We start from the raw sequence: 14,032 nt of genomic DNA on the forward strand, positions 1-14,032 counted from the left end.
TCAGAGAAGGGTAAGGGCAGGCATCAACTCAGCCAGGGGAGTTTAGGATGGGGGTGCAGACAGACTTCCCAGGGTCCCATAGGTGTATGTAAGAAAGCATGTATATATGGGAACATGGGATCTTGTTTCCTCAGGCTGGCCTAGGGGGAAGACCTTAGTGCCGCCTCAGTTATGGGGCTCACTGGAAGCCATTCTGGCTCCTAGAGGCTATGGCCAGGCACTGAGGGGAACCCACCATGCAGTAGGAACAACCAACCCTCAGAATGTGAACCCACCATGGCATATGTTCCTAATTTCAAACAGATGTACAGCAATATACTTGCCTCGCTCTGATTGCAACTTAAGGCCTACAGGCTTCAACTAATTTAGGCAACAATCTGGTAACCAAAGGAAGACTATTAGAACCAGGTAGCATTCTCTAGAAGAACTTCAAAGGAGACTGTCCCAAAGATCCCTACCAATAATCTCTTGTACACAGTAGGCACACATTAGATATTGTGTATAGCTGTTAATTTGTAGGTAACTTCAATTCGGCTTATCTATTCTTATAGATTCTCGGAAAAATGGAAGAGTAAATTCCTGGGGGAAGGGTGGGCGTGAAGGTGATAGTGAAGGGAATATACGAGTTTCTGAAGGGATAGTCCTCCTTGTATAATTATTTCTCTTTTCCTTTACTTGTCAAGACTTAAAGAAAAAACAACAGCTGTTTTTCACTCAATGGCTATTCATTAAGTCTTTATGGGACCGAACCGTCCTGATATGTTTTAAACTTACGAGGCCTTTGCAAGTAATAATAGCTGATTTCCCTAGAAACGGAAAGGATATATTTAGAGGCTTTCCTGGGAGAATGAACTGGCCCCAGGAATTGGTAATGGACTGCAGAGCCTTTCACCTCGAGGTCAGTAGGTCAAATCCAAATCAGTCCTGGGGTGGCTGAGAGGCATTGTTTGAGTGACAGCTGTTGGGTGACCAGGGCCAAAGGAGCTGGAGGGTTCGGTTGCATTTCAAGTGAAGTGAACAGGTGCTGTCTGCAGTGATCCTGGCGGAGGATAAAAGAGAGCAGTCAGAAATAGGCTGAGCTTGGTCTCCTAGTCCCAGAGACTGTCTCTGACCTGGCAAAGTTAGGACCTTGTCCTCTCAGTACTGTTGTGACGGGAGGAAAGCTGAGGAGACGACATGTGTAAAACGCCAAGACCTCAGAAGAATGGCGAGGCTCATGTACCATCTGAGGAAAGAGCTGACTTCGGCTTGCTAAGATTTCCAGTGCCTTCCACTTCATGCTCCGTATTCCTCACGCCTTTTTTTCTCATGGTAGCTGGCACTGTTTTCTGTCACTAAGTAAGGACAAATAAATGAAGATGCAAAGAGATCAATGGGAAGACAGCAGTGATTAAATTAAAAAGGTGTGGGTTTTCTTGTTTACAGTTTCCCAATACATTTTACACACCGCATACCGTAGACTCACAGCTTTCAGGAAGTGGAGCATAATATGGGTGGTAGAGAGGGAGGTCAGAATTTGGTAGCTGCTTCATAAAAAGTTTAATATAGAAAGCCATGTTAGTCCCATCCTTTCATTACGCTGTTGAAGACACTGAGGCCCAGACATTTGGGGGTAGGTCACTGTGTAAAGCTGTAAGTCACTGGCAACAGACGTAACTTTAGCTGATATAAACAGTGAACGGATGTATTTGAAATGATATTAAGTAGCTCACAGCATCTTATGGGAACCAGTAGTAGCAAAGGCAGCCAAGTGTGGCCAGGGGCTGACCTGACAAGGTAGAATCCTTACCCAGGGCCTTGGAGAGGCCTTTCTACTCCATTCATCCAGGGCCATTGGGAATGCCCTGCTCTAGGCACAAAACTGGCATTTTCTGGCTTTAAGTCTCTATTCAAATTTCACCGTATAAGAGAAGCCTATCCTGACTACTCTATTTAAAATAGTAACACCCTCCATCTACTATACTGTTTTCTTCTTTTCCTTTCTTTATTGTTCTTTGTAGCACTTACTACCATCTGACAATTACTTGATTATTGTTTACTTTTGTTTCCATCCCGCCCCCCACAAATGTAAACTTCATGAGGATGTGGACTTTTTGGTTTTGTTTTAATGCCACCAAAGTCCCTTTCTGAGAGGATAGAGTGTCCACCAGAAGGTGCCTGTGCTCTTAGGAAGAGAGCTTCCTTTAGATTCGAGGTCTGGCAAGTTGCAAAGCTCCTCCTTTGGGAACTTCATGAGTGGTGGAGGGTAGTCTCTTTCCAGAGATTTCCCCCTTTGCCTGTGTTCCAAAGTCTTCAGTTAGTGGAACCTGTCCACTAATCTGGGTAAACAAAGATTCTTCCTAGCTGTATCCAGCCTCTCTTCATTTTCCTTTTACTCCTCCACTCATTTCACCTGCAGCCCAATCTCCCCCCCACCCTGCCCCCACCAAACCCCATCCATTTCCCAGGAAAATAAATCTCTAGGAGGAGGCTGGGAGAGTGGATCTCAGAGAACCCTTCTGAATAAATGTCTATATTAATGAATTATTAACTCAGCCACCCATGACCTTAAACCTAGAAGCAGGAGAGCTGAGGGCAGATAGGAGAGCTGTTGAATCCTTTATTGGAGTTCTGTCAGAGGAAACCGACCATTTGTTCCCCTCCTCCATCAAGAGAAAAAAAAATAATTAATATGAAAGGCAAATGTGAAAATTGTGTGTCAAACGAAATCAGATAGAGGGTCTCTCAGACAGAATCCTGTTCTTGCTTTCCTGCCCCTTCCTGTCACTCCCTCTCTGCTCTGGCTTTGCACTCCCTTCCTCCCTCCCAACTAAGGGGTCCAATGGACTTTCTAAAGATAATTTTCGGGGAAAAAATCGCTCGAAAAAATGATGAATTTGGGTAGTTAATTTATCGATCCCGGCTCCTCTCCCCACTTGTTTTATTTTATAGGTCATTAATCAATGAAGAAAAACAGCACTATGTCTCCCCCCCTCCCCCCCCGTTTGCATTTAATATACTCACGCTCCTTATTTATTCCTCTGGAACAAATTCCCAGCAAATATTCACCCATCGATTTGGGAGCGATGGATTTTTATAAAAGTTTGATCGTTTCCTACGTGGTCGAAGTGATTTGTTTATGCATATGGTCTTCCTCTCAGTAATGAAGAGGAGGGCAGTGGGTTAGAGGGGTGCATGTCGGTGAGCTCTTTCCAAAAGCCCCTGAGACACGCCAGGATGGTGGTAAGTCAGCGGGCCCAGGATGAGAAGGGTGAATGGGAAGCGGCCTCTACAGCTTCCTTAGTGCGGGGTCAGCCAGCTGTCCTGCCTACGCAGTTCCCAGCGGTGCTGGGGGATGGGGGTGGTAGGACCGCATTGACCTCTGCCCCAGCCAAGCCCCGCCTGCCTCTTGTAGGTCACGGTGGGAGCAGGCCCCCCCACCCCCACCCCGCTCGCCATTGTGGGTCCACCACACTCTCTCCGAGACCTTATTCAGGCGCTGCTGGACTCCCGAGCCTCTGAGCACCCCCTTTGAACTTTCGCCCACCTCCCACATGAGAGTTCCCTAAGACCTCTGGGTCCTAGGGTCCTAGGGTCCCGTCACCGCGAGACCTGAGTACGCCGGGGACCGCTGGAAGTCCTAGAATCTGGCGGGTCTGGGACAACCCCCCCCTCCACCCGCCCCGCCACCGCCGCCGCCATACACACACGCGTAGTGGTAAAGGAGGGGTTCCGCTACAGTTTCTGCTTCTCTCCCAGGCCCCGTAGCAAGGGGCGTCTAACCTCTCCCAAGGTGCCCTCACGCCCCTCTGGCTTCAGTCCGGACAGTGAGGTAGAGGTTTGGCTAGAGCGAGCAGGAAAATGCACTTGGAGCCTCGCTGACTCGGATTTGAATTTGCCGCCAGCACTCATTAGTCACGCGACTTTAGACAACCTACCTAATCTTTCTGAGCCTCAGTGTCCCCATTTGTAACGTGGCGGTTAGTGACGATGCCTTCTCCGCATGGTTGCCGGGCGGGCTAAATGTACTTGAAGCGCCTTACCCGCGCCTGGCAAGTGGAAAGCGCTCACTAACCCGTCCGCTCATCTTATTACAAACTCCCCCCACCACCTGCCCACCCCAGGCTTCCCAGAGTGTGTGCGGCATGAGACCTCCAGAGCAGTTGCTGCAACCAGGGTCTCAAAATCTTAAAAATTTCAAGCGTGTTTGGGGGACAGCCAGTCCTGGGGACCGGTTGTTTTTAAGTAGCCGGCTTCAGCAAAAACAAGAAGGCAGCGGAGCCGCTGCCACAGCGTACGGGATCCCATCCCTGTGCTCCCTGCCCCTGCTTGAGAAAAGAGACGTCTATTTGTTTCTCAGCGATGAACCTGGGGAATGAGTTTGCTCCTTCTCTCAAGGCCCAACAGCCGCTCCTCGGCAGTTCTGCGAGCAGATTAACTGAAACGGGCCTGAAACTTCATTCTCTCCTCAGTGGAATTATTCAAAGCCCGCGGAGGCTGCCTGCTTAGCCTCGGGATCCACAGCTCCGTGGGTTTTCCATGTGGTGTTTGCCTTAAACTTGGGTACTATCAATCTATCCAGAGATGACCGATGACCTTGTCACAACGATGCCAGTCAAAACATTTCGGTCTAACCCTGTTTAAGCAGCATCAAGCATCCTGCTTGAGACCCGGACAAAGTCTAAACAGCACACTTCCCAGGCTCAGATGTAAAGATTGGTGGGAAGACAAAAAGAAACAAGCAGAAATCAGGAAAGAATGGCCAGTAATTGTTCAGAGCCACGGTACTAAATAAGTTGGATTCTTTGGGCAAAGACAAATGTCATTTTTTCTCTTCGAGTTGTGGACAGAATTCCGGTGAAGAGAAAGTGCCTGAGCGGATCAGTTTCACATACCCTATCCGTGCCCTCCCAATCGAGTAACTGCCTGAAAGAGCTGGGGGCGGGTGCCTAATTCGTGGAAATGAGACGGAGCATGAAAGTGCGCGCGTGGCCCAAGGCGCTGGAGTGGGCAAGGTGGTGGGTGGGGCTGCGCTCACACACTGCTCCTTGGACACCAAGTTTTGGGGCAAGAGACCTATACATGATCACTCCTGGGCAGCCCTGGGCAACCAAAGGCAAACAAGCCTCGCCGGTGTCCAGGAGCAGTTGTGCTACCAGACGTAGCTCTGGATACTTGCCTGGGATGTCAACAAGGCGAAGGACCGTGTCCCCCAGGAAGACAACTAGAGAGTGAATGGGCTGAACGCTGGTTGGTACGAAGCTCCACTGTAGCCGCCTCCCAGGCGCCCGGTCAGGCTTGTGTCCTGCCAGGACCAGCTGCCCTTTAGAGACCCTCGGTCTCCCGTCTCCCAGCTCCACAAAGCCTGCCTCCTCCACGGCTGACCCAGGGCATCCTTCCAGAGCGCAACCCGCTCCGCCCAACTCCCCTCCCCCCACTCTCGCTACCCCTTCGCAGGCTTTATGTTAGACGTTTCGTGGCGGGCTAGTTGACTCTGGTACCCAGCAATCCTCCTGGACAAACTGAGCGGGGCAAAAGCGCAAACAGTCCCGAGACTTGGTCCACTCGCTTGGCCGCGCGCGCCTGCCCATATGCGGACACCCGAGCGCGTGCGGAGATGCACTCCGCGTTTCCACTGCTTTCAGGATTAGTGCAGTGAGCCGGCACCTAGAAAAGACAATATCATGGGCAGAAAGAGACAACAGGCGAGCGGGAGACGTCACGCCAAAAAAAAAAAAAAAAATGGGGGTGGGGTGGGACAGCGGAGGAGTATTTGTGCGGGAGAGGCGCACGGGTAGTATGTGGATCAGCCGAGTTAGAACTTCCTTCTTCTCCTCCTTCGTTCTTCTGGCCTGCCTCCCCACTCCCAATCTCTCTCTCTCTCTCTCTCTCTCTCTCTCTCTCTCTCTCTCTCTCTCTCTCTCTCTCTCTCTCTCACTCTCACACACACACACACACACACACACACACACACACACTCTACTTGTATTTTGTGCTGTCGTAAAACCCACGTGTCCAGCCGGGAGGCTGCCAGAGCGTGGAGCCAGGGAGCCGGGACGCGGTGGCGGCCCAGCGGAGCAACTCACAGCGGCTTCGTCCGGAGCTCGGGTCCGCCCGCGCTCGCGCGCGGCGGGCGGCACTGCTCTTGCGTTCTCCGTGGGCCTCCGTAGCCCTTGCTCGCTGCAGGGGTCCCGGTGTTAGGATCTTTAGCGCTCTCCTCCCGCGCTGCCTAGGGGCATGTAGCGCACCCGGGGCGCACACGCTCCCGCACGGTCCCGGAGACACACGCACGCACGTACCCGCTGGCGGCTCGGAGTTTTCAGGTAAGGCGAGGCCGGTCTGGGGCTGTGGGTCTTGGGCCCCGGAGATGGGAGGCTGGAGATTCCGGGCTGGGGGCGGGGGGGGGGCGAGACTGACCCGCCTCCTAGCGCCGGAGGCCAACGCGGCTCGGGCGCTGCGCCACTCCGGCTCGGGTCGGCTCCGCGCGCCGGCTAAGGGCGGGGGCAGCGTCCCGAAGCCGAGTTCTGCGGGGAAGCACCCTCGCACCCGGCTCCGCCACTACAGGGTGAGAGCTCGGAGCCTCTGGCCGGGAGGCCAAGCAGCGTGCACACAGCTCCCTCCGTGCGGCGCCGCGGCTTCAGAGTAAACTTTGGGTCCCAGCGGAGTTGAGAGTAGGGAGCTACCGAACCGGGCTGCCGCTGGCGAAGCCAAGGGCTCTGGCTCCCGCAGGGTCTCAGCGGCCGTCTTGCACGCTCCTATCTCTCTCCAGGCCCTGGGCCCGGCTCACGCGCACCCTCCTCTCTGCTCTCTGCCATCAGCGTGAGGCGTCGGACATGCTGAAGCCCGGAGACCCCGGCAGCTCGGCTTTCCTCAAAGTGGATCCAGCCTATCTGCAGCACTGGCAGCAACTCTTCCCGCACAGCGGCGGCGGCGGTCCGCTCAAAGGCGGCGGCGCCGCGAGTCCCCTGGGCGCTCCGCAGCCTCTCCAGCCGCCGCCGCCGCCGCCCCCTGAGCGCGCTGAGCCTCCGCCGGACAGCCTGCGCCCGCGGCCCGCCTCGCTCTCCTCCGCCTCCTCCACCCCGGCTTCCTCCTCCACCTCAGCCTCCTCCGCCTCCTCCTGCGCCGCTGCCGCCGCCGCCGCCGCGCTGGCGGGTCTCTCGGCTCTGCCCGTGGCGCAACTGCCTGTGTTCGCGCCTCTGGCCGCCGCCGCCGTCGCCGCGGAACCACTGCCCCCTAAGGACCTGTGCCTCGGCGCCTCCTCCGGCCCGGGGCCCTCCAAATGCGGCGGCGGAGGGGATGGCCGGGGCGCCCCGCGTTTCCGCTGCAGCGCCGAGGAGCTGGACTATTACCTGTACGGCCAGCAGCGCATGGAGATCATCCCGCTCAACCAGCACACCAGCGACCCCAACAACCGTACGTAGCCGCAGCCCGCGCCCTCTCTCCAGCAGCGCTGGCGCCGTCCAGGGCGGGCGCCCGTCGGGGAGGCGGGTTGGACCAGAGGGACCCCGGGTAGTGGGCTGGTCCAAGCTGCGGGCCCGCACCTCCCAGAACACTGTGGCAAAAGTTTTCTGACGTTAGAGAATGAAGGAGAACCGATGGGGTGGCCGAGTGGCACCTCGGAGTTACCTTTTCCTCTCCCCTCATGGTCTGCTTCGCAGCCCCTAGTCTTTAGGACTCGACTTTCTTGCTGACTGGGGCTTTCAGATCTCCACCCTCCCTCGGGACAGTGCCCTGGCGGGTCCTACGGGCAGCGCGCGAAGGAGAGTACGGAGAACGGGCCGGCCAGGCCATAGAGGGGTCAAGAGAGAGGCTTAGAGTTTCTGGAGAGCGTGGATTCCGGGGCTTGTTTCTCCTTCCTACCTTCCTTCTGCAGTTAACTGCGTCAGCTCATTTTCGAGCCGCGGGGTTGTTTGGGGAACGGCCGAGAGCTGCTGGCTGGCCTGGCCTTGCAGGAGTAGTTTTGGATGATACCGGGTCAGTGTCTCCCCGCAGGCAGGCAATATTCTTAGGTCTAATAATTATTTTAAAAAGGAAGGAAAGAAAAAATGCCAGCTGCTTAGTGAGAAAAAATTTCCGTCTTCAGGGTAGGGGCTTTCCCTGCGGATCGATCCCACATTCTCTGTTCACCCTTGACTCTGATACGTTCGCAATCCGTAACCACGCTTGCTAGCTTACTTACTTTAAAAAACTGGGTGACAGTAATTTAGTATAAGAAGCTTACTGTCCTTGTCTCCCAGGTAAATGGCAAATGCCTAATTAAACATCAGGTCTCATCCAGCCTCGGTTTCTATATTCATAATTTCAAACGATCATCACAAGTACAGTTCCACTTTGAGATTTTCGAGCAAAGACTAAAGACTAAGAATGTGTATTGCTTTATATTTGCTTCTTTTTGGTAATTTCAAAAGTTATGACATGTTTACACATAACACGTTGGCGTAAGTTCTAATATACTTCCAGAGACCCCTGGAGAGAATACTAAGCCGATTAAGAGAGTCAGGTTGAAAGCAATACAGGATTTGAAAGACCAGCATTTGCTCACCATTTTCTTCCTTATATTTCTTCATCTAGCTTTTGTATGAAGAACGATGATCATAAACATTTATTATTGTTCTGTTTTGAAGTACCTTCTTGCAGAATGTTTACCGCTTAAAGAACTTCTTAATTCGTTGTAAAAGCAAAATACGTTCAGTTTATAGTTATTCGAAGGACCCCTAAAGTCATTACTTTGATAGAAAACACTGGACAAGAGCTTAGTGATTAAGGTGTATTAATCTTTTCATAATGGTGGGAGATAATTGCTCTACTGGAGATAATTATTACTAACAAAAAGAACAGTTGTATTTACTGTTTTCCTTTCTAAAATGTGAGGGTAAAGTGCTGGTTTAAAATGAGAGATTCCCCTCGAATTTGTTCCATAGTTAAGAAGACGATTGTTTCAGAGTTTCAGGAAAAAAGTAAAAATTATATTGTAATGGATTTCAAAAAAGACTTACCTCCTACTGAATTTCTTGAATGTGTTGCTTTCAGAGCAGTTCTTTTACAATGTGAAATAAAAAGATAAGTGCTTTGGAGAAGGCATTTCTTACTGCTAAGTAAAGTTACAGTGGGCTGAGAGTGCTTCACCAAGTTTGCAGTTTCTCTTAATGAAATCAGTGCGGGAAAAGACACCAGCAGTGCACCCCAAAGGTCTGGATGTGTGTTTTGAACTCCTTTATACTGTTTACGAAGCAGTCTTGAGGCTCAATATATTTTCACCAGAGAAAAATCTAAACTAATCAGAGAAAGAATTGGGGTAGATTCCTAATTATATGTGGCTATTTGAACCAGTTTATTGCCTAGGTAACTTTTTTTTTCTTCTGGCTGCAGGAAATGAAGTATGATTTATTTAAATTATTCCTATTGTGTTAGTCTTCTGGTGTTTTCTTTTGAGTGAACGGATTGCTTCAATGTGCAAAATGCAGGAGAAAAGACAGGGGAAAGGAAGTCAGATTGTTCTATTAAAGTTACACTTTACTGTTGCTTCCTAATTAAAGGGCAGTTGAGAAAGAAAACAGAAAAACAGAGGTTAGCTCTGTGTAATGCTGAAAGACAAGGTCTCCCATTCTTTCAGAAACTCTCTGGGCAAGCGTAGGCACTCATTTTAAACCACGGGGAGGTGTTTTGCAAAGATGAAGTGAGAAGTGATTGAGTTTAATCCAACTAGGAGTTCAAAACAAATCAAAAAGGGTGAGAAATTTTGTTTCCCTAGGCAGGGGAAGTTGGTATATTTGTTACTTGAAAGAAGGTAGAAACCAGAGCTTCTCCCCCTTCCCAGGTTGTATGTGAGGGGAATGGGGAGGAGTGGGAAAGGCAGGGAAGGGAAGCACCTCTGAATTTATTACATGTAGATTCACATATAGATTCCTCTCGTTTTTCTTTTAGTCTTTTGCCATTTCCTTCTAAAAGAACTCAGTGATCACTTAGTATTCTGTTACTTTGTATTGAGTCATTTTGTCTTTCTTACAAGGCAAAGAAAGGGACCTCCTTCCCTAGTCCCTATAGAAGAGTAACTTTCTGCCTGGGCTCAGCAACTTAGTAACACTTGTGAATCAGTAACAGTAGTTTCACCTTGAGACTTTGTTGGCACTATAGTGAATGCCATAGTTAAGGTTCTTATTGCTCTTTTCCCCAAAAAGATTTTAAAACAGTAGAAACTATACACTCCAGCCCGAGTGAGTTCTTCCAATATATTCTAGTCCGAGTGGGCTCTTCCAGTGTATTTTTGTTGTCTAACTTCATGTATTCACTTTATTCAATGGTTGAAGTACACTTTCCACTGAAGCTCTGAATGCTTAGCTGCCTCTTCTTTCATCTCTTTAAAGTCCAATGGGACAGTGTGTAATATAATTAGGGGATGGGGACCTTCTTCTTCTTGTATTACTGCCCTCATTTCCTGCCGGGTTGCCTAAAGCCATTGATTCCATTAGGTTCTGTGGCAGTGGCCTCTTCGCGGGTGCTGGTGTGTTGTTTGAGACCCTGTCACTACTCTTGGAAGGTAGTGAGAGGTGGCCACCGGGAACACCTGACTTTTGTGTTTGTGTGGAGAAGGCAGAGCCAATTAGCTTTTTCATACCTTTTTGTGAAGCTGTTCCTCCCCGGGTACCTGGCAGGGAGGCGGGAGCTAAACCCTAACCAAGTCTCTCTGCCAAGAGTCCGGACACTCAACAACTATCTCCTCCCGATCTAGGGGAGCCCTGCTACACAGGGAACAACACCAGGAACAGCAATGGGGCACTTGCACAGGTGTACCGGTAGGGCCAGAGGCTTTCCAGTTGGTAGCCGCCACTCTCTTCAAGGGTTTGGGGAGAGAAGGAAATTTGGGTCCAAAGCTGATTCGTCTGGTTGAGGGGTCAGGGAAAGAGATAAAAGAGAGCGAGTACTTCTGAACTTTCTTCATCTCTTCCCACCCAGCCGGAAAACGCAGGTCAATTTTGGGAAGCTGGAGAGAGAGCCCAGTGACCCACCAGCAGGCTTTTCTGCCACGGAGGCACTCCTCCTGCCCAGCGTCCTCTGTAAAGGCCAGTGAGCGACTTAGACTTCAGATCTGGTCCCTGGTGGGAGGAAGGCTGGGCGTCAGTGTGTGGGCTTTTGTGTTGTTCTATTTTTCTTTTTCTCTTTTCTCTCTTTTTGTGTGCAGACCCAGCCCCATCCCATAACACACATGATTAAGTTACTTTACATCATTCCTTATCTAGCGCCCTGAAACTGAACATAGAGCCATATATTAGATTGAGGTTAGAAGAGGTGGCGACTGTTTATTTAAGGTGATAAAATGGTCCATCAGCAGTAATCTCCATCGATATGTGCCACCAGGAGATGAAGGATGAGGGGACAAGCCACAATTAATTGCCCTATAGTTTTGTAGGAGCGAGTGGAGCCAGCTCAGACCCGCTTCGATCTCCTCTCACGCCTCCTATTCATCATCTCCACATTGTATATGGTGGCCCCGCAGGGGCAGGGCCGGCGAGGTTTATCTCTGTGCAATATTCTCTCACCTGCACACACAGGCGCTCCCATTTAATTTATTAATACAGTCATCGGGAGACAAATAAAATAAAACCTACGTTCCCTTCCTTCTCCTCTTTCTTTTCCTCCCCACTTTGTCCCTCACTCTTGGTCCCAGGGCCCAGCTGGCAGTGAGGCCGTGCAGAGAAAATCTCCCTACATCCGGGATTCGCCAGGGGATTTAAACTCGCCCAGAGAGAGTCTTCGAGAAGGTTCCGAGTGAGCCTGGTCTCCGAAGGTGTCCCGACCCCAATCAGCTTCCTTTCCTGGTGGTTGGGATAGCCCGCCTCTCTTCTGGATCTGCTTGCAGACCCTATCCGAGGAGCCTAGAATACCACTGCCAGGTGGAAGACCGCAGTCTGATAGGTGACAGGGCAGTGGTGCTAAGTAGTGCGGTGGCAACAGCCACGTCTGGCTTTGTGAAAAAGCCCTTCTGTGGCAGGAAGAGGGTGAAGCCTTCGAAATGCAGACTAGGTGCAGGGGACCTCTAGCCAGTGGCCTGGCCGCCCATCCAGTGCTTCACCCATTGCCACCACGTCTAGCCAGTTGCGCTGGAGGGTAATGGGGAGGGGGGCGGCGGGCGAGGGAAATGCCTGCTAGATGCGGCGCGGGGGTGGGAGGGCGGGGAGGCTTGAACCCTGGTACGGGAGGTTCCTAGCTACTGGCTCTGCCTGCATCTGCCCCTTCGCCCAGCTCCCTTCTACCCTGCAGCCTGTGCCTTGGTTGCGCGTGCCCTAAGTGAACTCAACGCTGCCAGCAGGCGGCACTCCTGGGGCAGCGTCACCGGGTGGGAATCGATGGGCGCCGGCCCTGGCCCCGCAGGGCTCGACCTGCGGGACTGAGGGCTGTGACCTTGGTGGTGGTTGAGGAGAATTTATTGCCCAGCGGTTACCGCTGCCCAGGCGGGGAGGCAGGCTTTTTAGTAGCTTCTTGGTTCCCTTTCCAGAGGACAGGTGAAGGCCGCAGGGAGGCCTTGGGGACCCCAGGACCGGCCTGCCAGTGCTGGGTGCTTCCCATGAGTCGAAACTCCGCCTGCACCCACACACACCTGTAGGCCTCTCCAGAAACCAAAAAAGCCTGATAATGTTTTATATTATACCTTTCCTAGCATGACAAATTAAAACACCAGGAAAAAAAAAAAAACAAACCTGGCCTGTTTTGTCCCCTTTACCTTAAAATAGGTCCACTTTCAGTTATGAAAGTAGTATATGCACTTGTACAAACATTCAGCAATACAGAAGGATATCAAATGAAGAGTGAAAGTCTGTTCTTCACTCCACTTGGCCTGGCCTGCTGAAGTCAGTAGGTGAACAAGTCTCTAACTTAATGATAGCTCCTTCCCTTATTCAGAGACCCAGAAACAGGAGCATTAACAAGTCTGCCCAAGATAGAAAAGGAATCTTGGTCCCTTCTATTCCATAATGCTAAAATGGTATTTTGAAGTATCTTGCTTGAAGAATATGATATTTCTCACAGATATAGAAAACCCTTTGTGAATAATGATTACGAATTTGTACAAAAACATACCCTGGGTTTGAGAGAAAGGAGGAACATTTATTTGCCTCCTTTTTATGAATACAAATAGACTTGTATTATGTATTGCTTGGCGTGGAATGCTGTGTGTAATATATGTATTATATATAGTACATACGTGTATAGTTTGGGCATTTAGCCCACCTTTTTCTCAGATCTTTTCATGTAGGTGTTTATAGCTTGCTGTCTAGAAAACACTCTGTTAGGATGTTTGTCTACTTGTGCCACATTTGTCAACCTCAAGTAATCAATTTCTTGTTTTAAACATCCTCAAGCTCCTTTGGGACTCTAAGACATAAGTCAGAAGCCAAATGTTTTCAGTGGCAGAGGATTTTTATATTAAAAAATAACATTAGGGTATAACTTGTATTTTGATATAATCGATCACCTTTTCTGTCAGAATATTTTGATATAGCATGAAATGTTTTACAAATGAAGAAGACTCATGTTGGGTGGACTAATTAAAGTGGATTGGCCTTGTCTGCTTTGTTGTGGAACTAACATGTAGGTAGTCTTCCAAATATTGCGAGAATCTCAGCTTTTCACTCTGCAAAATGCAACTATTAAGTTTTTTTCCCAACACTTCGTGGAGACGAATGAAATTTAAGATGATAGTTTTAGAGAACTTCTTAGAGAAATGGCTATCTATAGTGTTATCATGTATAACAAATTTCGAGAGTATGCTTGTTGTCTGTGGCAATGGTGGCTGGAATTGGTACTTTGCTCCTTATTTTATTACTAATGTGGTTGGTGTGATGTTCCATGGTGTGGAGATGTCAGAACTTGACAGAATTTTTGGTATGAACTGTTAGGGGAGTGAATAATAAACACTATTGCTTCTCATCTTTTGTTTCATTAAGCCAATCAGAAAGAGAAAGTCAGTTAAGAAAAAAATCTGGAGTGATTTATTTTTATTTTTAAGGGCATATTGCCTTTGCTTATTGTCATTTGTTTTTAAGCTATTTTTGCTGAG

At 49.9% G+C, this 14,032-nt stretch overlaps 1 protein-coding gene and 1 long non-coding RNA gene across 3 annotated transcripts in view; one reads left to right on the forward strand and one right to left on the reverse strand.

Moving 5' to 3' along the window:
* Positions 1-4,727: 4,727 nt before the first annotated feature.
* Positions 4,728-6,181, reverse strand: LOC120590887 (uncharacterized). Its single transcript, XR_005649802.1, has 2 exons — positions 6,066-6,181; positions 4,728-5,646 (listed from the first exon to the last, which is right to left on the reverse strand). It is a non-coding gene; the product is annotated as an uncharacterized LOC120590887 (long non-coding RNA).
* Positions 6,166-14,032, forward strand: part of PRDM6 (PR/SET domain 6) — a 95,091-nt gene continuing 87,224 nt past the window's right edge. Inside the window, exons 1-2 of one of the 2 annotated variants that reach the window (XM_039848557.1) lie at positions 6,166-6,302; positions 6,749-7,392. In XM_039848557.1, the coding sequence (XP_039704491.1) occupies positions 6,813-7,392 (580 nt within the window). In that variant the 5' untranslated portion in view covers positions 6,166-6,302; positions 6,749-6,812. The remainder of the gene's footprint in view (positions 6,303-6,748; positions 7,393-14,032) is intronic. The other variant, XM_039848558.1, reaches the window with a different exon arrangement.

The sequence above is a fragment of the Pteropus medius genome, unplaced genomic scaffold, assembly GCF_902729225.1.
Source record: "Pteropus medius unplaced genomic scaffold, Ma_sr-lr_union100, whole genome shotgun sequence".
Classification (NCBI taxonomy): Eukaryota; Metazoa; Chordata; class Mammalia; order Chiroptera; family Pteropodidae; genus Pteropus; species Pteropus medius.